The sequence below is a fragment of the Diadema antillarum genome, unplaced genomic scaffold (genome assembly GCF_040938485.1).
Source record: "Diadema antillarum isolate AM-2024a unplaced genomic scaffold, OU_Dant_1.0 scf00000040, whole genome shotgun sequence".
NCBI classification, from domain to species: Eukaryota; Metazoa; Echinodermata; class Echinoidea; order Diadematoida; family Diadematidae; genus Diadema; species Diadema antillarum.
Window position 1 is genome coordinate 2,193,580 of NW_027270929.1, and position 25,869 is coordinate 2,219,448.

Consider the following 25,869-nt stretch of genomic DNA (forward strand, 5'->3'; position numbering starts at 1 on the left):
ATGTTCTCATTTTGACTCCTGATCAACAAAGCTAGGTGTTAAAATCTAATTAGTCTTTAAGTGCCCACAAAATGTCAAAATTGTGCACTAATGTCAAAATTACCACAAATGTCATAACACGTCAAACACACATCTCAAAGGTTTCATTTTTACTGCACATGCACGTAATAACCCGTCAACCACAAAATGTCAAAACTTATTGCTTGCATTAAAATAATGACAAATAGTGAATCATACTTATATTTGATCAACGTTTGTACGTCCAGGGAGGTGAAAAGTGTTTCTTCCAACCTCCCTGGTCTGTGTGTGGGATGAAACTTGGTGGGTGGATGAAGGCTGATCCCAGAATTACCCGCAAATGCAATAACGCGTCAATCGCAATGTCAAACCTCATTGATTGCGTTATGATAGTGTACATGTGCATATAGCACACATGTATACATGTGATTGCACCAAATTTTTCTGAGTTCACTCGCATTTTATGCTACTGATTTGATAACTTTTGAGGTAGCTCTTCTTTTGTTTTGCCCAGTTCAAATTGATCAACATTTGTTTGTCTGTTTTCAGATTTCATTTGAATGATATAATAACTATGTCAACGAGTAAAAGTTGTTATTACGGTAGATGAGCACTTCCATTTCTGGCGACTTGGGGTATTCAAGGTTATAGCAAACTTCGGATTGTATATAAAATATCATGCCGGATGTCCCAATACAATGTAAAGCTTTATTGATATCATATTTTACAGGTCTAACCTCTCGGATGAATTGAACTAAAAATGTTGAATTATTCTAAGGGACAAAATATCGTTTTAAACTGTATGAACAAGCTGGCGACACAGAAATTGCACTTTTGCACACTTTTGGGGAGAATGGCTTTCTAGGGGTCTATCAGCGTATTTCATATAGGGAGTGCGTGTCTGAATTATGCCATTATCGTTTTAACTATGCCATTACATGACGTATTAATGCTCCCCGGTTCCTCTCAAAGGAAATGCACCGGGGTTGCGTATGTCACCGAGAAGTGGAAATTGAAAGACAGAGGGAGGGGACGGGGGGGGGGGGGTGGGGAGGGGGGAGTAGACTTATTAAAACTCATTGTTCAGATACTCGAAAGAGTCAATGTTGAGTATATAACACCAGTGAGTACAGTAAAGTGTAAGGGGAAGGTACTAGACACCAGGAGACCCTGTTCCTTCCAGTAATGTTCCTTGTAGGTTTCCCTATAACTAAAAATGCATACAGATTATTTCAATTCTATATTCACTCGTGTAGGCCTACAGTCTCTGTCATCATGCTCAGTATAGGCCTATAAGATGTGTCATTTTAATTGCTTACCCCGATGCAACATTTTTCTTTCTACCACCGAGAATAACCTTGTAGTCCTATTTTATTTCCATCAACAGCAAACTTTCAAAGAGAATGTCCGACAGTTTAACGTTATCTTTCCGCATTTTACGGTATAAGTTGCATGCATACATAATAAGATGCGGTCGAAGCATGGGGCGACAAGACCTCGTATGATCTACAAAATGTCAAATGTTCAGGAGAGCCAAAAAACATGGGGGCCAAAGCACTGTGGCGAATGGGATAGCCTTTCCTTTGACATGCCGTGGTGGCTTCATTTTTGGAGTAAGATGTTTGACCATTTATCAAAAAAAAAGTAATTTTCACCAAAATTGCAGATACAAGGTCTTACGAAATCACTCCAGCGACGAATAGGGCCTACTGGCTGTCTCAAATAAGCCAGATCGTCATAAGCTCATGTGCACATTGGTACAGATGACCTTGACCTTCTTTGTAGGGCACTTCACTCCACTGGTTCAATGCCAATTACAATTTAAAGCATTTAATGTTGTGACAAAGAATGAACCTGCGAACCAGAAAGTGGGTAAAATGACTCGTAAATTTGCACTTGGGGAAACATCCATTTCACTGTTTTGTACTGAATCCATTAACAACCTTTCAATTCGCATTGCCAATTAAATACCAGGCTTTATCAAATGACACAATCGTTTGCTGTCAGGTGGACGTGCGGGTAACCACGACACTAATCATGAGGACTATAGGCCCTGATGTACGCCAAGTGTTTACCCCGATAATAATCACTCCATCACAAATGTTCTATCATATACCCAGTGCAACCATCATGTCTATAGTACATTATCACAAAATGATCCTTTCCCCCTGCGGGACGTGGAACCACGAACTGAGTTGATTTCCTGGATTTATTTCAGCTGGTCGTCTCTTGACGAATGACCTTTTCCACTTATATGCATGCAGATGTTCGACGTCAACACAGTAAGCGAATACAGTAGCATTCTCCACCTGAGTGTGTACGTACCTTCAAATATACCCTTCACCCAGTCCAAGGGCGCTTTCACGAACCATTTCACTTCGCAGCATTCGCTGTACAGCTCCCTTGCAGAATCGTCTTGATCGCAGTCTTCCCTTTGAACAACCACAATTCACATTCCCATAAAATAACGTACTTGTACCTGCATTTATTGTTGTTCTGCCATTGAGTGGATATCCTGCGTGAAACGATTCGAGTGTTCGTAGGCACGTATACATGTATTACGCAGCAAGGGTTGTTGAATGCGCTCTGCTACTGTGCACCCGAACAATGATAGTATGGCAGGCACCCTAGGACAGCTGTGTACATCGAGATCATGACGGGGAATCCCCGGCCCTCAATCATGTCCATGTCAATGTGCGTGCTACAGAGAGAGTACACGTCACAAAGCATCATGGCGATGAACTGGTTTGGCGGCAGTGGGTTTAGTGAGTCAGCAAAGCCTGGCGGTCTAGCTGGTAAGTGAACACTGAATTGATGTTCAGACGTAACCATTGTCACTGTAAATTACATTACTCCCTCCTTTGGCCTAGTCTTGGATCACTGTTCCTACTACTAAGAATTAGAAGAAAAAAAATCCCCATCAACATGTGCATGATTGTATGCTGCATTCACCATTCCTTTATGTCTACATGGTTGCATAAATAGGCGGAAAAAGAAGCGTATCCCTTGATGTACTACAAGGATCGAGCTGCATAATTTTTTCCTCTTCTTTTTTCTTTCGTTCTGTTTTCTTTTTTAGCGTGTGATGGGGGAGCTGTGCTCATGAGTCATGAGTTTTGTCAACTTTGGGTCGATGCTCCCTTATTCCCCGTCTGCGGTATAGATCTAGGGCCTACATGACTGTTTCTCTGGCTCATAGCTCATAATACTGTAAAACGAGGAATTTTCGCGTGCATTTGAATTTCGCGAATTTCGCGAGCGCCAAAATTCGCGAAATTGAAATGCACGCGAAAGTTTTTATCTACACTACATGCATTGAACGCCAGTGGCAATTCGCGAAAATTTTATGCCACGAAAAAGGCTGTCGGCTCCAATTCGCGAAAATTTCATGCCGCGAATATATCATGTTTTACAGTACATCACAGCCCCCCCCCCCCCACACACACACACATACACACATTTTTTTCAGAAGATTAAGTGACTTTTGTGGTCCTCGTAACTTTTTCTTTGCAGAAAATATAGGATCTGAATATTTGTTGTTTGTGCTGCTTCTCAGGCGATGTTGGTTTTAAAAAAAATGCCAGCAGAAAATGTTCAGACTTATTTTCTTTTTCTTTTTCTTTTGCTTGTCAGCCCATTTTGGGACGTAAATAACAGCGAAAAATTTTGAGACTGTTTCCCTCCCCCCCCCCCCCCCCCACCCGATTTTGGTATGGACAAGTGGCAGCAAATTGCCCCCCCCCCCCAATCCTGATCTCGAAAGCAATCAACGTCCATGTTCCCATAAAGTCGGCCCCTCACATTGTAAAACATAGCGCCGCTCCAGCATTACATAGAAGTGTGTCTCATCACCATTGTAATGTTATCATTATCACCTTTGAACAGAGATAGACACAACGTTTGTTTCTATCCGTGATTTGCGGTTTGATGTGAATTGTTTTTATGCATTTTTATTATTATTCACATCAGTCTAGATAGGGCCTAAGTGTGTTGTGTGAGAGTCAAGGTCCATGCCAGCGACCCGCGATGACGGTTATCCCTATTTATCTGTCATGAAAAGACCTTTGAAATGTACACTGCACTGAGTGGTTGTATCAGGGACTCTGACTGCTGCGTAGTTCAAAGGTAACCCGCATGCAGCCATATGCCTAGAGGCTCTATTTCGTGCGCTGTATATTACTCCATTGACAAATGAGTAAGTATATCAGTATTAATCAAAGCTTGTTATTTTTCAATCACAAATACAAAGGGAAGAATAAGTCTAATCGTGCCAGCAAAGAGAAACTGGCAAAGTAAACTTGTGTGGTTATTATGAAAGCTGCGTATGTTAAATGATTTTGCAATCTACAAGACAGAGAATACACTTAATGTATCTCAGTTACCAGGAGAAGGAGAATTATTACAGCACCATTGTCAGTTCATATCCTTACAATGAAATACCACTTGCTGACTTGAGAATATATAGTAATCCTATACTGCATTTAACACTCCATACGAATTGTTTGCACGCTATTTTCTTCATGCATGGGTGATTAAATGTAAGTTGTGCTGTCCTTGTTGGCTTTTTGTCGACTGTATTTTTCATCCTGAATGATCATCTGCGTAACTATTTTTGTTTCGCGTGGATCTCCCTGATTACCACATTTGATTACGACGAATACACTGAAATTCGAGCATGCAGTATATATTATAGACTTCGCTGATCATGCTTTAACACTTAAATTTTGTAGGGTCTGTATTATTTGTTACTCTGCTGCATTTGATTGTTTAATCTTCTGTGCTGTTATTTTTCTTCTATAGGTACAATGCTCTCCTGGAGAGACGTTTACCTTCGACCCTTTGAGAGAGGGTTCTTTTGCTCTGATTTAACCATTAAGTATCCTTACCATGAGACGGATACTATCCCTGTCGAAGTTTTGGTCCTCATCCTGATAATACCGAGCATTGGCGTAAGTTGTATCGCGTCGTCACGTCATCCCAGCGTAAAACGTAAAGCAAATGCTTAAATTAATGAAAGTGAAAAGTTTTCTTCTCGTAGCAACATCAAATCAGGAAGCTCGATTCTTGTTGTTGCCAAGACACTTAGCATTCCAGCAAGAGTTGTTATCATACCCCGAGAAACTTTTCTTGAAATGGAGCACAGGAACTCCAAGAAACCGCATATTTAATGACATATGTATGCATATCATTATATAATATATATATATATATATATATATATATATATACATATATATATACATATATATATATATATACATATATATATATATACATATATATATATATATATATATATATATATATCATAGTTTTACAATTATAGACACGAACAGACCTCTCTGGCGGTGAATATGATATCATGATGTACCCATCGTTTTCATACAATTTTGTATACCCACAATTACCTTTGTTCTCAACAATAATGGACCAGTATGATATTCTTCGGGCACGGTATATAGATATATATTCACATATTCCCCCCCCCCCATACTTATATACATGTTATATTGTATGCCCCTATATAATCCATTTTGTATTCATTTCATTCATTGGCACATAGAAAATAATGCAGAAATACACAAAGCAGTGACTGAACGTAGAACTTAGTATAAAGACTGGAGAACATTTTGGCAATTTTTGCAAAAATCACTTACCACAAGACATATCAACGGTAACTTTCAGTTTGTTGAGGATCTTAAAGCACTCTGTTGTTTTTTCTGATGCTGATCCCGAGATTAACAGTTCTACAATTACAATTCAACACGAAAACTAGAACAAAAATCAGAAATGTTCAAAACATCTAATTATCCTTCCGTAAAATAAAATTTTCTTATCGTTCGTATTCCAGTTCACTGTAGCTGCTGAAGTATTCTCCTGTCGCAGGCTGCGTGTCGCAAACCGGATGTACATGTACGGCGCCCTCAGTACAGTCTTCGTTGCGACCATTCTCAGGCTTGCTTTCGGTCGCTTGTCTCCAAACGCAGTGGATGCGTGCAAACTTAATGGCGCAAATGACTGGCAGGACAAGTTGAAGTGCAGCCCGCTCTCAAGAAAACTAGAAGTCTCGTAAGATTCCTAATCGTGAGATTTGAAATTGCGCTTTTGGGATGTCTTAAAAAGTAATGTTCTTCTGCTCCTCGTGTGAAGTATATGATCATTGATCGTCATGTATATATGCGGAACCACTGTACAAATTTTCTTTAAAAACGTATTCATGTCCTGCAAAGAATAGCATTTTGATTACTCAGAAAACTGGATCTCACGTATTAGAATTGAAAACAAACAACAAATCTTTAAAAGATAAGTAAACTTTGATTTGAACAATCTGAAAGTTTCAATGAATTGATATTAAAAAATAACTTAATAACTGAGCATTTGTGATATCTTTCAACGTAAAAATTCAGCATATATACCTCAGGAAACTCTGAATTGTGTGTGTAAAAGAGAGAAAAAAATGTCAATGATATTGATTCTCTTCCCGAGAGTACGAAAAATATTCTTTGCGTTTCTACATTCGACTAATATGAAACTTCTTTGTTTTAGGAGGTAGTTACAGGATGTGTTGTTTGTTTGTCGCATTATTCTTATTGTCGCGTTAGATTATACGATCGTTAAAATAATATAAACGGTATAATTACACAGATACATGTGTAGTTGATTCAGAAATGCTTAGTCTATTGAAAAGCTTACATTCTACATCAGATCAACCTCAACAAACATTGACAAGAAAACTTTTGTTCCCTTTTTTGTCCCTGTCAAGCATCCGGTTAAACCCTTAAAAGTTAACGACTATACCCCTATTCAACTTTGTAATTTTGTTAGCATTGATGCAAACCTGCAACCTTGAACTTTTCTATAATCCTCTCCATTCTCTGTCTTTTTAACCGTACACGACCCTGTACAGGCAATCGTTTCCTTGCTTATATTCAACGCTGTCTTCTTACGCGAGTACCTTCATCATGGTAGGTAATGTAATGTGTGAATTTCTTGAGCGAATTGGAGAGTTTCTTTTAAGTACAATTCGAGAGGAACATTGATTTTTGATTAATTACACCACACTTCTTTTCTCTTTAGTTAATGATTTTAGTGAAATTTTTCATACGTCTATTGTTCCTGGATATCTTTGACAAAGTAGGCCTAGCATGTGTGCTTTATTTAGGGAAGCTTTTTCAACTTTGTGTCATTTATTTATTTTTTATTTTTTTATTTTTTTTTTTGGGGTTTTTGATGAGCTATTATAGTGGTTGAACGTCCGTCCCTTTTTGCATCAGATTAAAGAACTTCTGCAACTTATTTGGAAAGTTAGGATATGAATGCGAATGATTATATGTCGTGCTTATTTGTGATTTCGCTGCAGAGTCAAATAAGCAATTTAACTTTTGTTGTGTTTCGTCTTTTTTTTTGATAAGGTATTTTGCTTATTATTTCCGTAAATAGCTTTACAGCTTTACTGGTGCGGAAAATCTTGAATTACTGCACTAACCGTGGTGTAGAAAAAAGAAACTTTGCTGTCAAACAAAGCGAACGACTGTATTTACATTAGCCAGGATAAAAATCAAAATATTTCAGTTGATTTTTTCCTTTCGATAATCAAAATCTCAGAGTTCTGTCCTAATCATCCGCAGATGTTATCTCTACAATTAATGGAGAGCTCAAAACCCTCGCCAAGTATTGTCCGGCCTCTAGTCACCACTGCTCTCACCCTCGTGCTAGTCATCATCTCCATCACTCGTTACCATGACTACAAGAGCCACTCTGAAGACATTATCGCCGGACTGCTTGTTGGGGCTGGTTCTGCATATATCTGGGTATATTGTCAATTTAGATACTAGTAGTCTAACTGTGTTCGAATATTGTATGTACATGTGATACAACGTTTTTCTGTAGTGTAATTCCGTACCTTCAACAATTAACGATATGATATTTGAAGCTGTAATACATTGATACTCTAAAAAGGTTATGAACAAGATGAGACGATGTTAACATTCACTTGCATAACACGCATACAAAGGAAAAAACACATGTTTTTAGGATTATGAATCTGCTTATATGGTAGAGGAAATTAGGATATCTGTATGTGTGTCTGTCTATCTGTGTTCATCTTACTGGAACTTTTGACATGTGTGCAATACAATTTCACACCATATTCAAATTTAGTTTTACAAAATGAGACAAACAGAATGACGAAAGTTTATCTGCATCGGACAAGCAATACGAAAATTCCGGTCTGGGTTTCTTCAATTTGCCTCCCTCTGCAAATCAAATTTGTTAAGATCGCAACTGCTGATCTGTAAATTCACAAATATTTTAGAAAAAGAGGTACCAGTGGGACTCGAACCTATTATCTATTGCTTTCCGGGCAGCGAAGCTATCACCTGGCTGTCCCTGGTTGCCGGCAGTGACACGATGAACATGGAACAAATACCCACGTTCAGAAATTCCGACATTTTATTAGGTAAAGTAGACCAAGGCGGACAAGGCATATTGAATGGAAGAAAGATATTTTTAGGAGGGGTGAAGGTTGAAACCGATTTGTGAGGTTGGAACGCATTTGTGAAGACATGAGAAATTTTAAATTCCATGATTTATTAGATCCAATTTCGATCATTATACATCTGTCAATCTTTACATTTGAGTTTACTTTAATCATATGGAATTACATGCACCTTTAACGGGTTGTTGTTGTTGTTTTTTTCCTGCATTTCATGCAGGCGCATGAACTTTTTACATCAAGCAAACGGGGCAGCAGTAGCACTCAGCCTCAAGGCACCGCCCGAGGCAACGACAGTCAGGAACTGCAACACCTGTCTGCGGATGATCTGAAAGTGGATATTTTGCTTCTACTCGCCACTAACTTTGCGTGCTGGTTGTCATACAACACTCGTGATGTGCACCCGATCATCTTCTACGCATCTGTATCCGTTGAAGTGGGCATATTGATGTTAAACGTAAGCTACAAAAATACTGACCGGTGCTGTTTCATTTAAGTCTTTTATTCTCCTCAGAGTGTGTTGTTTGAAAATACTAATTCTACCTAGCTCTCTGAACTTGCAATGTACCTTGAAGATGTTGGTTACAATTATTATGATACGAAAAATGTTACTAAATGGTAATGAAAATGTGTGTTTAATGCACGTCTTGGCTATCACTGCGCTCTCTTTGGCTTTCTGACGTATTAGGAGTCCCCAACTACCATCTGTAATTCCTGTAAATGAGTTCTGTGGCCCTACTGCTTACAGTTGACGTCTTTACAGCCACAAGTTACACTTTACATCTACACAAGGACATTATCCTTATTTGTTTTATTTTCTTCTATAAGGGAAGGGCTCACGTCCACTAACATCCGTGAACTAACCCTGCTGGAAAGATCACTATAAGCCCCGTCTTAACAGACGTTCTTCCCGGGTGCGCCCGGGCGCGCCCGGGCGCACCCGGCGAAGATATAGGCCTACATTCCACAGATTCCATGAAACACAGAGAGCAACCCGTTTTAACAGGCATTGCTCGAAAACCTTCCCCGGGGAATACACGTTCTCAATAGCCCCGTCTTAACAGACCTTCTCCGGGCGCGCCCGAGTGTTCGCCGGCGAAGATTGCATTCCACAAATTCCGTAAACACAGGTTAACCACCAAAATGTCCCGTTTTAACAGGCATTGCTTGAAAACCTTCTCCGGGGATGATACGCTCTCCTCGACCAATCACATACGCTGAAAATGAAGCATGTGGTTGAGTACTAATGTACAAGTGTGTACTGCTGACAGAGGCATGTTGGAACTAGTATCTACCGAGGCGTTTCAATATATATTAGACAAACTGTGTTTGTTTACTGTGAAAGCGTTTTTCTTTTGTCTTTTCATAATGATCTTTCAAAAAGAAGTAAAGAAAGAAGAAGTCATGAAATCAACACAGGATGTTATCAGAGCACGTCTAGTACTATATTGTGCAACCCACAGAACTCGAGTTGTGTTACAACTGTTTACATAATACATAAGACGTGTTATAAAAAGCATTTCACCCTCTACAAAATGAATCTTTGAATGTTTTCATTTTCGAACTACCTCCAACAAAATTGTACTCTCTCCAGCTATTGCTCATATCAATGCCAGTGTTACATGTTCGTGATATATAGTTTTTTTAAACTATATATTAAACATCAATAGCGGGATTTTTTTTGGAACACCTATAATTACTAGTCCGTGAGTACACATAAGCCCAATACGTCTGATCGTGCTACAAGTAATCTATAGGGAGAGTTTTTTTGATTTGCACTGGTCACGTGACGCCTCGGGGGAAGATTCACCCCGCGAGCGTCTTAACAGACACCATCGCGGGGTAGCCCCCGGTGGTTCGCCCGCGGCTACCCAGCGTCTACCTTGGTCGATCGAAGGATGAGGTTTCGCCCGAGGCTACCCCGAGGCTACCCCGCGGCTACCCCGAGGCTATCCACTGTGTTGCGTCTTAACAGACACAGGGGAAGATTCGTCACCCGAGGCTACCGCGAGGCTACCCTGCGTTTTTAAAGACTTCGCCCGAGGTTACCCCGCGGCTACCCCGAACCTGTCCACTGTGTTGCGTCTTAACAGGCACAATCGTCTCAGGGGAAGATTCTTCACCCAAGGCTACCCCGAGGCTACCCTGCGTTTTGTGGCCTGTTAAGACGGGGTATATGTCTCACAGTGTGTTCACAATGTGTTCACATACAGCGTAATGTGTAGTCGACTATATGAAAATTGTGTGTTCACAATCTTGAAACGCTCGAATATAACAGTGTGAAGAGAATTCACACTGTGTTCACACTATGTTCACACTGTGTTTCACATTGTGTTCTATATTGGTGTCGAACACTGTGTTCTTTCCAGCATGGTTGTTCGTTATGACGTTATCATCGTATCGTATAGGATGATAACGCGACCGTGCATTAATTAGTCATACAAGTATGTAAACACAATAACTTATTGATCTCGTTCTCCTATCTGCCAATTATTTTTCCAGTTCTTCGTGTCGGTCATGAGGCGGCCAAAGCGTAAGTGTTGTTTGCAATATTCTACATCTTATCAACAGTGTCTTTACCATGATGCAATTATGACGACGAGGTTATCAAGGTTTAATTGATAATGTTCATGATGAAGTTGTAATCACCTCGATCACTTCGCTAAAACCCAACTCATACATGATAGCCAGTGACCTCATCAACATCATTTTTATGCCTCCGCCACGAAGTGGTGCCGGAGGCATTATGTTTTCGGGTTGTCCGTCCGTCTGTCCGTAATCAATTTTGTGGACAGCGTAACTTAAAAACCTTTTGAGATATCCTAATGAAACTTGGCATGTAGTTGTATGAGGGGGTGAAGTTGTGCCTATCAACTTTTTGGGTGAACATGCTCAAGGTCAAAGGTCAAAAAGGTCAAGGTCAAATGCTCAAAATTTCACTACTTCCCCCATATCTATGCAATGCCTAAAGATATTTTCTTGAAACTTATTGTATACATGTACTACCCAATCAAGATTCTCTGGTGAAAGTTTTGGGTCATGGGGTCAATGGTTTAAGGTCAAAGGTCGAGTGAAAAGGTTAACATTTCACTTTTTTCTCCATATACATGTATTGGAAAAGGTTTGAGCTGTCTTCTTGGAATACAGTATATATGCATGTACTGAATGGCAGTGATTATCTAGGAAATTTTGGGGTCATGGGATCAAAGGTCAGGGGTCAAAGTTCAAGGTCAACTCTTCACAATTTTACTGTTTCCCCTCATATTTATGCAATGTCTGCACTTTTTAAACTTGTTGTATGCATGTATTAACCAATAGAGATTCTCTGGGATTTTTTTTTGCCAAAAAAGTCAAAAGGTCAAAGATCAAGTAAAAGTGCTGAACTTTACTTCTTTCTCCATATCTCGGAAGTGGCTCAAGTTTTCTTGAAACTTAGTACATATGCATAATCTGCCTGACAGTAATTCTCTTGTGAATTTTAGGGTCAAAGGTCAAGGGTTAAAGACCAGGTGAATATGGTAGCAATTTAATATTCAATACAGAAATTACACTTTTTCTCCATACCTTGAAAATTACTCAATGCATAAACTTACAAAGGTGTCAAAGTCAAGTAAAAGTCCTTAAATCCCAAAATACATGCTCTCCCATTCATCCAATTAAACATAGGCCAAGGGAGATGAACATTCAACACACTTGTGATAAACATGTCATTTTAATATTTTGCCAATTATGTGAAACTGTCATCACACTTTGTCCACATGTATTATACAAGTAGACCTATTAAGAGAATCATGCATTATGGCGGAGGCATGCCAGTCACCATAGCGACATTTCTAGTTCTATTTCATTTATCAAAGCTTTGCAAGGTACGACGGCCTGAGCGTAATTATGTCATTTTTTTGAAAAATGAAAGTATCCATATTGGTTTGAAATGATTGAAATATGAATTAGAGAAAACTCCACACTAAATTTGCCCCCTGAATTAAATAAGATGACTTTCGCCGTGTTTATACAGAAGTACTCACTTCTCTTATTGTTTGGCAAAAACAAAAAACAAAAACAAGCCCAAACCTCGATTAATTGATTGTTTCGGTGTGATGATAAGCGTAAAGATGTGTGGGGTAGAAAAGCCAACGTTCTGTGATCTAATCCATAATTTACTGTCCCAATCATCTCAGGTAAAAAACCACGTAAAAGCCTCCGCGTAGCGGTCTGCTCTTCCGCCGCGCGCAGCAACGTCGATGGTTTCGTGGCGGAACTGGGAAGTCGATTTGTGGACGTGGTAAAAAATGTCCAATTCATTCAGCTCCCGTACAGCAAGCTCGACGATTTCGACATTGAGGGCGCCATCGAGACGCAGGAGATTGATGTGCTTACCCTGTGTCACTCGATCGAGAACAGACGGCTGTCGCTCACCGATGTCACCGACGCCCTGTACGCAAATTTCATTCCTCGCGTCTCGGCCGTGCTTGGTAAGTTTCAGTTTTTCAGTTTCAGTTTGATTTTATTTGTCCACTTGTGCAAATATGCAGAATTACACCCAAATATACAACAACAATCTGACGAAATCGGGAACCTCTAATCTTACTCGTAACATAACACAGATACACAAAAGAAAGTGACATATGGTGAACAATCATAATTATACATTGTATTTTAAGGTACAAGTGGCAGGAGACGGTCATCAATACTTGTAAGAGCAATGTGCTTGACTGGCCAGGGGTGTTGGTTAACATGATACATATGGGAAATCGAAGTTCTACTTGGAGCTGAGCTGTAAAGTAATGTCAGAGGTGGCAAGATGGTGTCTCGGCTAAAACCAGTTGTCCTTATCGAATGGTAAAATCAAATGCTGATATCGCCTCAGAGAGAACACTGCAAACGGCATGGCTCAATTCAATCCCTCATGTCCAAAATACGAGACAAAAATCACCTGCTTTGAGCAATGTATATAGAAATGTCTACGCAGTACTCATTGCATCTCCAGTAGATTTGATTTAAAACTTGTTTCTATGCAGTGGACTCCCGCTATAACGAAGTCCATGGGACCGGCAGTTTTCTTTCGTTATATCGAAGAATATCAAACAACCGAACAAGTAAAATACATAGAGTGGATAATGTTGCGGCCTGAATTTTTACTTCGTTGTAACCGGAATTTCGTTATACCCGTGTTCGTTATATCGGGAATGCCTTAGGTTCAGTGTGTCGAGGAAAGATGACAAAGGATTTGATGTCGACGATGTCGACAATGAAATTGGTACCAATCGGTGCATGAATCATTAAATGATTAGTAGTTAATCCTTTTGGACCAAACACGATCTTCCTCCGTTAAGATACATAGTGCAGTTGGTGGTGCTGTTGAAAACATACGATCTTCATCTGAAGAGCACATTGTCCAGTGAGTCTTCCCTTGTGTAACTATACTTATAGTAGCTTAAATGAAGCTGAGGTGGCTTGAACACTGGTGGTGCCCAATTGGAAAACTTGAAATATATCGGCATCTTCTATGTTTAAAAAACAACAACAATAAAAAAACAAGCTCTTGGGGTTGTACTCTGTTAACTTAAAGAAGACTGTAAAGTGACTTCAAAAGATTATTCACCGTCGATGATAATCTACTCAATCGTACCATATCACCTTTCTGCCTTCCTACACATCCAGCAAGTTCCTGACCGGGGGAGGTTGTGAATCAATTTCAATTTAAGGTCAATAATATTAGCAGAAATCTTTCTCCAATTGTCACAGCAACTCTTCCTGTTGGACAAAAATGACAAGCTATATCTTCATTCACTCCGACAACTACAAACGAGATTCAGTCATTTTTGGAAGCACTGTAGCCAGTCTGCAAAATAACCAGCCTGTGCCTGACTTTTCATATTGGTCTAAAAGTCCTGAACGAGTAAATGTGCAGTTTCAGAGAATGGATGTAAGAGTTCAGGAGGATTGAACATCCCGTGACAGACACAACTTATCTGGAAATGTCTTTGACAAAACAAAATAATCAGAGATATGCTTCGAGGTAATCCTCATTTATATCAGCCCAGATTGTCGTGAAGCGATAGGAAAGGAATGTATTAGGCGTGTCAGAAATCTTCAGTTTACTCGGGCTCCCATGAATGACGATGATATTTCTTTTTGTTTTTAAGAGATATATACACACAACTCTACAGTTCTACAAAGCTTAACCAGAGAGAGAAAACACTGGAGAGGGAAGGTATATATATAATATATATATATATATATATATATATATATGTATATATATATGTATATATATATATATATATTGTGACGAACTCGCCTTCTTGTCGTGAATTAAGAGAGTGTATTTGCCTGTTTGTACAAATGTCTCCGCGAGCCGTGTCAGGATGGCCGAGTAGGCGGGGTTCGTTTTGTTGCAGTTTACAACGATCCCTTTTAAATTACTAAAACTACTAGTCTATGTCTACCATGTAACATGTTGGGTCAGAAGCAGTTCACCAACACAAGCGGCATACATACAAGTTCATCATCACTTAACGTATCTCACTCCCAAGCGTCTCTTGTTGAGGATGTTAAATTGGTACACCTATTTTTGTTACCAACATTTGCTACCAAGTTCTACTACCAAGGTTTGCTACCAAGTTCTGCTACCATGTTGTGCTACCATGTTTTGCTACCAAGTTCTGCTACCATGTTTTGCTACCAACTCGTGGAACACATTTCACAACTATGTGGTGGCACAAGGTAATGTGATGACTGGACCTTGGATTGGGCACGGGCATATGCGACAAGTCACATTACCACTATTCCCGAAATCCAATAGCGACGACTGGAACTTGGATTGGGTACGGACTATGCGACAAGTCACATTACCATTATACCCGAAATCCAACGGCGACGACTGGAACTTGGATTGGGTACGGACTATGCGACAAGTCACATTACCACTACCCGAAATCCAATGCTGCTTGCTGGTAGAACTCCACTGCTTGTGCCACCACTAAGTACTACTTGCTTTATAAGTCAAACTCAAAGAAAGAGTCTAAAGAGTCAAATGTTGAATGAATGTATAAACAGTTTACTTGGTGCTTCCAAGCAGCAATGAAACAAAAGCAAATGAACTCATGCAAACACTTACTGTACTGTTAGTGCTACGGGCTACTTGCTGGCGACGTAGTCGGACAGCGGCCAGTTTATATGCTTCCTTTCCTTAAGAAGAAGGATAGAGGATGCAATCCCGCACGGCCTTATAGTGCAGAGCGAATCCTCCGGATATCGATCAAATAACCTATTATCATGTCATGGTTAGTAAATTCGACATAATTATTGATTCTAAACATATTTGGGGTTCATCGTTCCATCTAACGGTATGTACCGACGGCTAAAACAAACATGTAAATACTACGATGGTGCCAACTCATAAATTTCCAACAGTATAACTAATTATTTAACATCAATGTTTAAATCATGATAATTAATTATCCCATAACAACGACTATTGAGAGTACCGTATACGGCACTACTGTTGAAATAAATAGGACGCCCTCTTTTACTGTTAAACGTACAATCGATTTTAACAAGTTGTAATTGGAAACAATTAATTACAATCGATTTTAACAAGTTGTAGTTGGAAGCAATTAATAACAATCGATTCAACCAAATTTTGTTACATGGCTGCCCTCCCCATGCAGGCTTCGTCCCTGGAGCCGAATTTAAGAGAAATATAGAACAGATATCAGGAACGTATAACTACGAGATCAATTGTGGGTTTGGTAACTACAAGTCTAGGTACAGTCATATGACAATGTTACAGCTACAGTTTTTCTTTGTCAAGCTGTCCAATATGACTACTTGTCCATAACGAATTCCTCTTTGATGACCTCCACAATCTCCCCATGTGGAGCGAACAGTCTCTCTGTCGTGCGGAGGAGCCGGTAGCCTGGTCGAAGGGTGAATACTTCTGCTCTCGTCTCCTGCATATCCTCCCTGCAATCTTTGCGGACTCCGTTTATGTAGTGCCGCAGCATTCCCTCCGGAGGGGTCTGTGTGGCCACGGTGCAATGCTTCTGGACAGGCGGTGGACTCTGCGGGCGACGCGGTCGGGCCGATGTGCAAAGGTCTATCACCTCCAACGCCGGTGTAATAGCGGTGGATGGTGCTTCTTCCCTGCTGCTACTCGGTCCGGGCTGCCCCTTGGATGCAGAGAAGCTGACATGGGGAAAGTCTTCCCTCTCATCCAGACACGGAGTGCCCGAATGATTCCGAGTACGCGGGGGACGATCATGCCTCGAAGGGGAGCGGCTCCGGGATCGAGGTTGGTGGTTGGATGGTCTCTCCGGAGACCGGGTACGTCGCACTGGTGAGGGGCTCTGGGTACGAGGAGATGTATATTTCGAGGAGCTGATAGGCGGTCGGGGAGAAGGACGAGAAGGACTGGCAGGTGGTCTTGGAGAAGAGCGAGGAGGACTGGCAGACCTCCTTGGGTCCCGGGAGCATCTCGGAGGGGAACGGTTGTGCGAATTATTGAAAGGACGTGGATACCGTGGGCCATTAGCGTTTCCCGAGAACACGGGTGTGTGGTTGTAGACCCGTGATGGCGCTGTGGCGTGGGTCCCGGCATGCTTCTCAAGAGTAGTCTTCCTACCCGTCGTAAAACTACACTGGTCACACCGGAACTTTTTCTCATGTGCCTCAGTCACGTGTCTTTTGAGCGAGGCTATTTTGCTGTATGCTTTGTCACACAGTCCGCACTGATATGCTTCTCTCTGAGACATCCTGAATGCCTGAAAAACATAAATATTAACAGTTCATTAGTTTCATCAGATATGTTGTATTTCAAGTTCACATGAAGGACGCATTACTATTGTTCAGTATTATCGTGTGACTCAGGATATGTCCAGGTTTCTAGCTGTTTTCCTATGTAAGGCTTAAGTCTGTCTACATGTACTACCACACACTTGGCACGGGGGGAACGTTGGACGCGGAATGTCACTGCAGAAAGTCGTGATACGACAAGGTATGGTCCTAGCCAACGGACTTGCAGCTTTGGGCATTGTCCTTTCTGACGTGTTTTCTTCCGTAACCACACAAAGGTCCCTACTTCAGGACTGGCGGGCACAGCCTTCCTGTCATAATAACGTTTCTGGTGTCGTCCCGCTGTGCTCAGCTTCAGTCTCACACGTTCATGTGTCTGATCCATGCGTCTCCGTAACGCAGAAGCATACTCTGTCTTTTCTGGAGCCACTTCTCCGGGGGAAAGCAACGCTACATCCAGCAAGGAGAGAACCTCTCGTCCCAGCATCAACATATTTGGGGTTTCGCCGGTCGATGCTTGAGGACAGCTCCTGTATGCCGCAGTTGCAAAAGGAAGGAGTTGGTCCCAGTCCCGTTCGTGGTTTTCTGCATCGAGGAGAGTTGCCAGCACGCCAAGGAGTGTACGGTTAAACCTCTCCACCAGTCCGTCTGACTTCGGGTTATATGCTGTTGTACGAGTTTTTTTTACTCCTAGCAGCCGGCAGACTTCGGTAAAGACTTCAGAAATGAAATTCCTTCCTTGGTCAGAATGAATGTGCCTTGGTACGCCATACCGACAGATGAACTCTGTCACCATGCGTTCTGCTACTGTTTCTGCCTTTTCGTCTGGGATGGCGTAGGCTTCACACCATTTGGTAAAATAATCCCCGATGACGAGGACATACTTGTTTCCATTGGTGGTGACTGGCAGTGGTCCGAGTATGTCTAATGCAATCCTCTCCATAGGTGAACCACTGATGCGTTGCTGCAATGGGGCCTTGACACTTTTTGCAGGGGACTTCCTTCTGGCACAAATATTGCACTCTCTCAGTTCTGATCTGAAGTCAGCAGCCATGCCAACCCAGTAGTATTTCTGTTTTGCTTTCCCCAGACACTTGGACAACCCAAAGTGGCCACTTGAGTGGATAGTGGACACTACCTCGGCCTTCAAGGGCTTTGGAAGGATCAATTGTTTGGTTGTTTCCTTTCCGTCCGATGATTCCCAGCGGCGATAGAGAGTATCATCATGGATCTCTAGGGCCTCCCAATGATCCAGTAGTCTTCTTGCTGGTTCCGACCATGCTGCAGCCTCCTGAGAAGTAGGAAGGAGGCCCGCCTGCTTTGCCTTGCATATTGGGGCAATGTCACAGTCCTCTTGTTGTAAGTTACCAACAGGTTTGTCCGTCGGCCTAGCAGTAAGCACCCTTACTTCAGGTTGTCCATCTGGTTCTACACGCCCACATTGCTTGCATGGGCGACGGGACAAACTGTCTGCGTTCCCATGGCTGCGGCCCTGTCGATGCTGGATGTCAATGTCATACTCTGAAATTTGTTCAAGCCAGCGAGCAAGCTGGCCCCGTGGATCCTTAAAGTGAACCAGCCATTGGAGGGAACCGTGGTCTGTCCGGATGGTTACATGTCGTCCATAGAGGTATTGCCTAAATTGTCGCAGGGAGTATACTACCGCCAGTAGTTCCTTTCTTGTTACACAGTAATTCTTTTCTTCTTTGTGTAGGCTGCGACTCGCGTAGGCAATGACCTTTTCTACGCCCCCTTGTACCTGGGAAAGTATGGCTCCGACACCGGTGTCACTTGCATCCGTGTCAAGTATGTAGGGACCATCTGGGTTAGGGTATGCCAAGACTGGTGGAGATGTCAGTCTCATCTTCAGTTCTTCGAATGCAGACTGGCATGCATCGGTCCAGTGAAACTGTCTGTTTTTCTGCATTAGCTCATGCAGAGGCTTGGCAATGGTTGCGAATCCTTGGACGAAGCGACGATAGTAAGACACCAGGCCGATGAAACTCCTCACCTCCTTTGTCGTCTTAGGGGTAGGCCACTCCTTTATGACCTTCGTCTTGTTGGAGTCGGTGCTAACTCCGTCAGCTGACACGACATGGCCGAGGTAGTTGACACTTCTCTGAAACAGATGACATTTTGATGGCTTTAACTTCAGGCCTGCCTGTCGTAGTCGTTCGAAAACAATCCTAAGCCTTGCCACCTCCTCGTCCACAGTTCTTCCATAGACGATAACGTCATCTAGGTACACGAGAAGGACCTCCCAAGTCAGCCCTGCCAGAACCCGATCCATCAGTCGCTCGAAGGTTGCCGGGGCGTTTGTAAGTCCGAAGGGCATCACTCGCCAGGCATATAACCCACCGTTGGCAATGAAGGCCGATTTCTGCTTGGCATCTTCATCTAACTGGACTTGCCAGTATCCACTAGCTAAATCCAATGTGGAAAACCATTTGGCTTCGCTCAGGGCGTCCAACGTGTCGTCGATGCGTGGCAGAGGATATACATCCTTTACGGTTACTGCATTTAACTGCCGGTAGTCCACACAGAACCGTTTACTACCATCCTTCTTCGTGACCAGAACAACATTTGATGCCCAGGGACTGGCAGTGGGTTCGATGATACCTTGTGTCAGCATGTCGTCAACCTGTCTGGCTATCTCTTCTCGTTGTCCGGGAGCATGGCGTCTTGAAGCCTGGCGGATTGGCCTAGCATCACCTGTATTGATGGTATGCTGCATGAAGGTTGTCCTTCCTAGATCTGCTGGGCCTGTAGAGAACACATCTGAGTATTCCCTCAGAAGCTCACATACCGAGTGATGTTTTTCTGGAGGTATCTCCACCAGACTGCGTTGGCACAAGTCTTCCAAATGTGTGGGAACACAACCCTGGGATATGCCTTCTTTGGAAGGATTGGCCTCCACGTCATTCGCGGCAATGCTGGTTAGGTTGGCAACCACTGTTCCTGTTGGCAACGTCAGTGCCGTCGTTGTTGGGTTGTACACCCGGACTGGTAGAATTCCCGAGTCAGTCGAGATAACTGCCCGAGCAACCAATAAGCCTTTTTGCAGTAACTCAGTTGGGTTGTCTGGTGGCTCCAATAATGCGAAGCCCTCGGGGATACTTTTGTTGTGTTTTGCTGGGAACCCTAAGAGTATTGCTTCGTGACAGGGGGGTATGGTGCTTGTCTCGCTGACAGCAATGCGACAACAGAAGCTGTGGTGCTGGCTCTCCTCGCTTACACACGGGAGGGATACCCATGGTGTGTGCAGTTGCATGGCGTGGAAGTCCAACGTGGTTCGCAGACCCATCAACAGATCTAGGCCTAGTATACCATCAGCTTTAATATCAGCCACCACCAAGTTCACATGGAAGATGTAGGAGCCCAGCTGTAATTCCATTGTTGCGTGCCCTTTTGTCTTTAGCTGAGACCCATCTGCTTGGCAGACAATGTTTGTTACTGCTTCAAGTGGCGTTCTTCGCTCCGGTCTCATCTGAAGGTACACCGCTTCTGAGATATATGACTGAGATGAGCCACTGTCTATGAGAAACATCACCTCCTTCCCATTTACTTTCGTCTCCACGAACAGGCCCTTCAGGAATGTGGATGGTACGGGCTTAGCTCTGGAGCTAAGAGGTGGTAGTTGAGATGACCCTGTTCCCTTGTTAGCATGGGTGCGTCCGGCTCTGGCAGGACTCGTATCTTCCTTGGATGTGCTCTTTCTGTCGTGAGCCAGCTTACTGTCCTCTTTCTTCTGCTTTCTTTGGGGGAGTGCATCAGGCTTCATTGTCGCCCCTTTGGTAGGCAAGGGTGTTGGCTGCTCGTTTTCTCTTCTTCTAATCAAATCGCTGACTGCATCGATCATGGGGATGGCACTGCTTGCAGTAGTTTCCATGGGCATGTCACCTGCTGCCTCGTCCTTTGTGACCGCATTGTCTTGTTTTGCATCTTGTGGTGACAACATTCGGCTATACTGTCGGCGGTCATTCTCCATTCGCAGGAATGCCTCCGTATTCAGAGCTGCTTGAATTGCTTCATCGAGCGTAGTTGGTTGGGCGCGGAAGAGGCCAGCTCTTATTTCCCGGTCAACTAAGGCATCGAGAAAGTGACCCCGAGCCAACCTGTCTTGGCCTGCTTCCCCGAACTCTGGATAAGCCATGATTGTAAGTTCGCGAATGCTTTGCCCAAGCTCTTGTAGGCTTTCTTTGGGTTTGCGTCGCCTGGTGCGCAGTTCTGCCAAGAACATTTCCGAGTGTCCAACAGGGCCAAACCGGTGCTTGAGGCGGTTAACCAATTCTTGATACGTCAAATGACGTCCCGTCTGTTGAACTAGGACTTTGACAGCAGCTCCTTTGAGGCTGGCAGCCAGGTATTGGAGAGCCTCTTCTTCTGTCCATTGATTAACACCAGCGCAGGCTTCGAAATGGCTGAGGTAATCCAGCACTGGTCCCTTGCCATCATATCGATCTGGTGTCACAGCTGGCTTGTGGGCTCTATTGCCTTGTACAACATAGTGGCGTCCCTGGTCCCACAGCTCTGGGCGTCGCCACGGAGTACTTGTCGCTCGGATTTCCAAGGGAGGTGCTGGGCCAGGTGGTTGAGTCATTGTTACTCGTGACAATCCTGGTTCAGTCAGCTGTCGTTGCCGCATTGTCGGTAGATATGATGGCCCTGCTTGGTGTGAGTTCGAAACAAACTGGTGTGGCATAACATCTGATTGTTCCCCACATCCCAGTGCTTGTTCACTTGTATGTGGTGGAGGCGACTGCTTCTGAAGTAGCTTCGATGAAGGCGGAGCCGACCACTCTACATCCACATTTGAGTCTCCAAACAACTGAGGTTGTACTACTGGCGGGCGTAACGGTGGTGACGGGTTAGGGCTCCCTCCATGAAGTGTCATCGGTGAGCAGCGTGAATTAGACATGACCGAAGTTGGTGCTACTCCAGTTTGTTTGCGTACCGACTCAGATACCTTGATGATTAAGTCGTCGATTTCACTTATTCGGCTCTCCAGCAAACGTGAAAGTTCCAATAATGATGTTCCGTGTGCCATCGTGGTAACAGATTCAATTACATTTACCTATCTTAAAATCATTAACTAGGGATCCCACTCCTGACACCATGTGTGACGAACTCGCCTTCTTGTCGTGAATTAAGAGAGTGTATTTGCCTGTTTGTACAAATGTCTCCGCGAGCCGTGTCAGGATGGCCGAGTAGGCGGGGTTCGTTTTGTTGCAGTTTACAACGATCCCTTTTAAATTACTAAAACTACTAGTCTATGTCTACCATGTAACATGTTGGGTCAGAAGCAGTTCACCAACACAAGCGGCATACATACAAGTTCATCATCACTTAACGTATCTCACTCCCAAGCGTCTCTTGTTGAGGATGTTAAATTGGTACACCTATTTTTGTTACCAACATTTGCTACCAAGTTCTACTACCAAGGTTTGCTACCAAGTTCTGCTACCATGTTGTGCTACCATGTTTTGCTACCAAGTTCTGCTACCATGTTTTGCTACCAGCTCGTGGAACACATTTCACAACTATGTGGTGGCACAAGGTAATGTGATGACTGGACCTTGGATTGGGCACGGGCATATGCGACAAGTCACATTACCACTATTCCCGAAATCCAATAGCGACGACTGGAACTTGGATTGGGTACGGACTATGCGACAAGTCACATTACCATTATACCCGAAATCCAACGGCGACGACTGGAACTTGGATTGGGTACGGACTATGCGACAAGTCACATTACCACTACCCGAAATCCAATGCTGCTTGCTGGTAGAACTCCACTGCTTGTGCCACCACTAAGTACTACTTGCTTTATAAGTCAAACTCAAAGAAAGAGTCTAAAGAGTCAAATGTTGAATGAATGTATAAACAGTTTACTTGGTGCTTCCAAGCAGCAATGAAACAAAAGCAAATGAACTCATGCAAACACTTACTGTACTGTTAGTGCTACGGGCTACTTGCTGGCGACGTAGTCGGACAGCGGCCAGTTTATATGCTTCCTTTCCTTAAGAAGAAGGATAGAGGATGCAATCCCGCACGGCCTTATAGTGCAGAGCGAATCCTCCGGATATCGATCAAATAACCTATTATCATGTCATGGTTAGTAAATTCGACATAATTATTGATTCTAAACATATTTGGGGTTCATCGTTCCATCTAACGGTATGTACCGACGGCTAAAACAAACATGTAAATACTACGATGGTGCCAACTCATAAATTTCCAACAGTATAACTAATTATTTAACATCAATGTTTAAATCATGATAATTAATTATCCCATAACAACGACTATTGAGAGTACCGTATACGGCACTACTGTTGAAATAAATAGGACGCCCTCTTTTACTGTTAAACGTACAATCGATTTTAACAAGTTGTAATTGGAAACAATTAATTACAATCGATTTTAACAAGTTGTAGTTGGAAGCAATTAATAACAATCGATTCAACCAAATTTTGTTACAATATATATATATATATATATATATATATATATAGCATCACACACACACATACACACAAAGACAGCTAGTAAGAGAAATAGACTTTTATCTGTTATTACGTTGTTGACATCAATGCATAAGATCTTCGTGTTGTGTTGTGGGGATGTTTGCCCATGGTCGAACGAAATTATATTTTTGCCTTCCCACAATTGATTCAAGTCCTACGGCCGCGTTCTCTATGTATAGCCTGATATCCTTCTACATGTTGGGGCGCTGTGGCATAGTGGATATAAGACTCCCAACTCCCGATCGGAGGACCCGAGTTCGAATCCCGCCCAGTGCTAACGCCCTTGAACAATCTGGCAACGCTAGGGTAATAATAACGGCAGGGCCCTCTGGTAGAGCAGTGGCAACACTGAAGAGGCTACCCTGGGTAAATAAGACCCTACTATGATTAGTGTTCTTCTTATTATTATTATTATTATCATTATTATTATTATTATTATTATTATTATTATTATCATCATCATCATCATCATTATCGTCGTCATCACCATTATTATCATTGCTACTATATTATGTCTTTGTTACAGGTAAGACGAAATTCCTCGTGGTTGCCCACGACTTCAAATGGGATGTACACGAAGCCACAAAGTACAGCGAGAACAAAGGAACACTCAAGATCAAACAGCCGACGGTCTTCGATCACGCCGAGATCATACTGGCGGGAAAACTGGACGGGAAGAGTTCGGTTGAGGTATCGGCGGCTTGCTGGGAAGAAGTGTCGCATTTTTTGAAGGACGCTGCACAGCAATCTTGATAGCTAACACGATGTTCTGTACCAACAGATAACTTGTCATCCTAACACTTAAATCTAACAACTTTTGGTTTTACCGTATAGATAGGACTAATTATGATAATATGGTTGGCTTTGTCAGATTGATGCCAAATCTACGTTACCGATCGGCTTATAGAGATTATTAGTCCAAAGATGTAATAACATCTAGTATCATATAACACTATCAAAAATAGGGTCATCTGCATTATGCCATTTAAAATGAGAGAAAAAAAAACAAGTTGAAAGCTTCCATGACTGTATTTTCATTGCACATTGCGGTGCAGCCAGCGGCACAACGTTAATCCATTACGTGCTAGTATTTATCCACCTATCAGATTGTAAGTTAAAACATACGTGAGAACTCACTTATAGTCACAGCTTCAGTGATAGAATCATAGCAGATGCTTTTGTATGACTTTGCTTTATTGTAATACATGTTTGTACTCAAGAAAACTCGTCAACTTACTGAACTATTATTGTTGAAATCAGTAGTGTATAGGAGATCAGGCCTTAAGAATGTTGCTAATGTATCTTTGACGAGTTCCTTCATACCTCTCTGCTTCTATACCATCTGTTATTGATAATTAGTTGATGATTATTATGCGCTGTTTAATTATTATTGTTATTATTATTATTATTACTATTATTATTATTATTATCATCATTATTTCCTCATCATCATCATTATTAGCATTATCATTGTTGTTATCACTGTCTAGTTATGATGATAAAAAATTGTGTGTTTTTTTTTTCATGCCTGTTATCGGTGAATGAGTGGCAATATTATATTATCAGTATCAAGCGTCAGCATTTGTCAGGTCTACATACCATGCCCATGCACTTGTCAAAGATTGCTAAGAACATGAATTCTCGGCTTATCGTATGGCAAACAAGCGTTAGCTAATCTGTCAGGAAAGTGCTCTGTGACGATTAAAATGAGACTTGTGCAATCCTCTTTTTTAATTGATGGTACATTTCATTGTATTACAGTCTACGATGTACATTTTGATTTTGCTGGTGCCAGTTTTGTTAGTGATTATTATGCCAACGAGATACGCTGTTAGTAGAACTAGCGCCTTAGTAATAGTCGGGTTTTTATATCCTTTTACAATTGACATTTCTATCCGGTACGACTGTTATTCAGTATTGTCATCAATAGCCCTTGGAAATTCCTGTGGTCATTGCAAATGAATATCAGTAGAAGTCGATGAGTTTGTGGTGAATAATGCATAGGGAAAGTTCTTTGTGTCGTTATTCTTT

General features: G+C 42.2%; 1 protein-coding gene across 2 annotated transcripts; it reads left to right on the forward strand.

The window, feature by feature from the left end:
- The first annotated feature begins 2,747 nt into the window (after positions 1–2,747).
- On the forward strand, positions 2,748–25,202 carry LOC139712053 (uncharacterized). 2 transcript variants are annotated; one of them, XM_071623893.1, is made up of 9 exons: positions 2,748–2,813; positions 4,819–4,967; positions 5,870–6,087; positions 6,926–6,983; positions 7,647–7,829; positions 8,733–8,969; positions 11,015–11,045; positions 12,691–12,984; positions 24,365–25,202. In XM_071623893.1, exons 1-9 carry the CDS (start codon positions 2,750–2,752, stop codon positions 24,589–24,591), a joined length of 1,461 nt encoding a protein of 486 aa, XP_071479994.1. In that variant the 5' UTR covers positions 2,748–2,749; the 3' UTR covers positions 24,592–25,202. The 2 variants fall into 2 exon arrangements, with proteins under 2 accessions (XP_071479994.1, XP_071480000.1); XM_071623899.1 differs by lacking the exon at positions 2,748–2,813 and adding an exon at positions 4,174–4,213.
- The last annotated feature ends 667 nt before the right edge of the window (positions 25,203–25,869 follow it).

Bases quoted from the DNA above. Each gene is read 5' to 3' on its own strand.
- LOC139712053 (XM_071623893.1), top strand. From the start codon at position 2,750: ATGGCGATGAACTGGTTTGGCGGCAGTGGGTTTAGTGAGTCAGCAAAG. The intron at 8,970-11,014 runs GTAAGCTACAAA...TTATTTTTCCAG, and splicing joins TGGGCATATTGATGTTAAAC to TTCTTCGTGTCGGTCATGAG. The intron at 12,985-24,364 runs GTAAGTTTCAGT...TCTTTGTTACAG, and splicing joins TCGCGTCTCGGCCGTGCTTG to GTAAGACGAAATTCCTCGTG.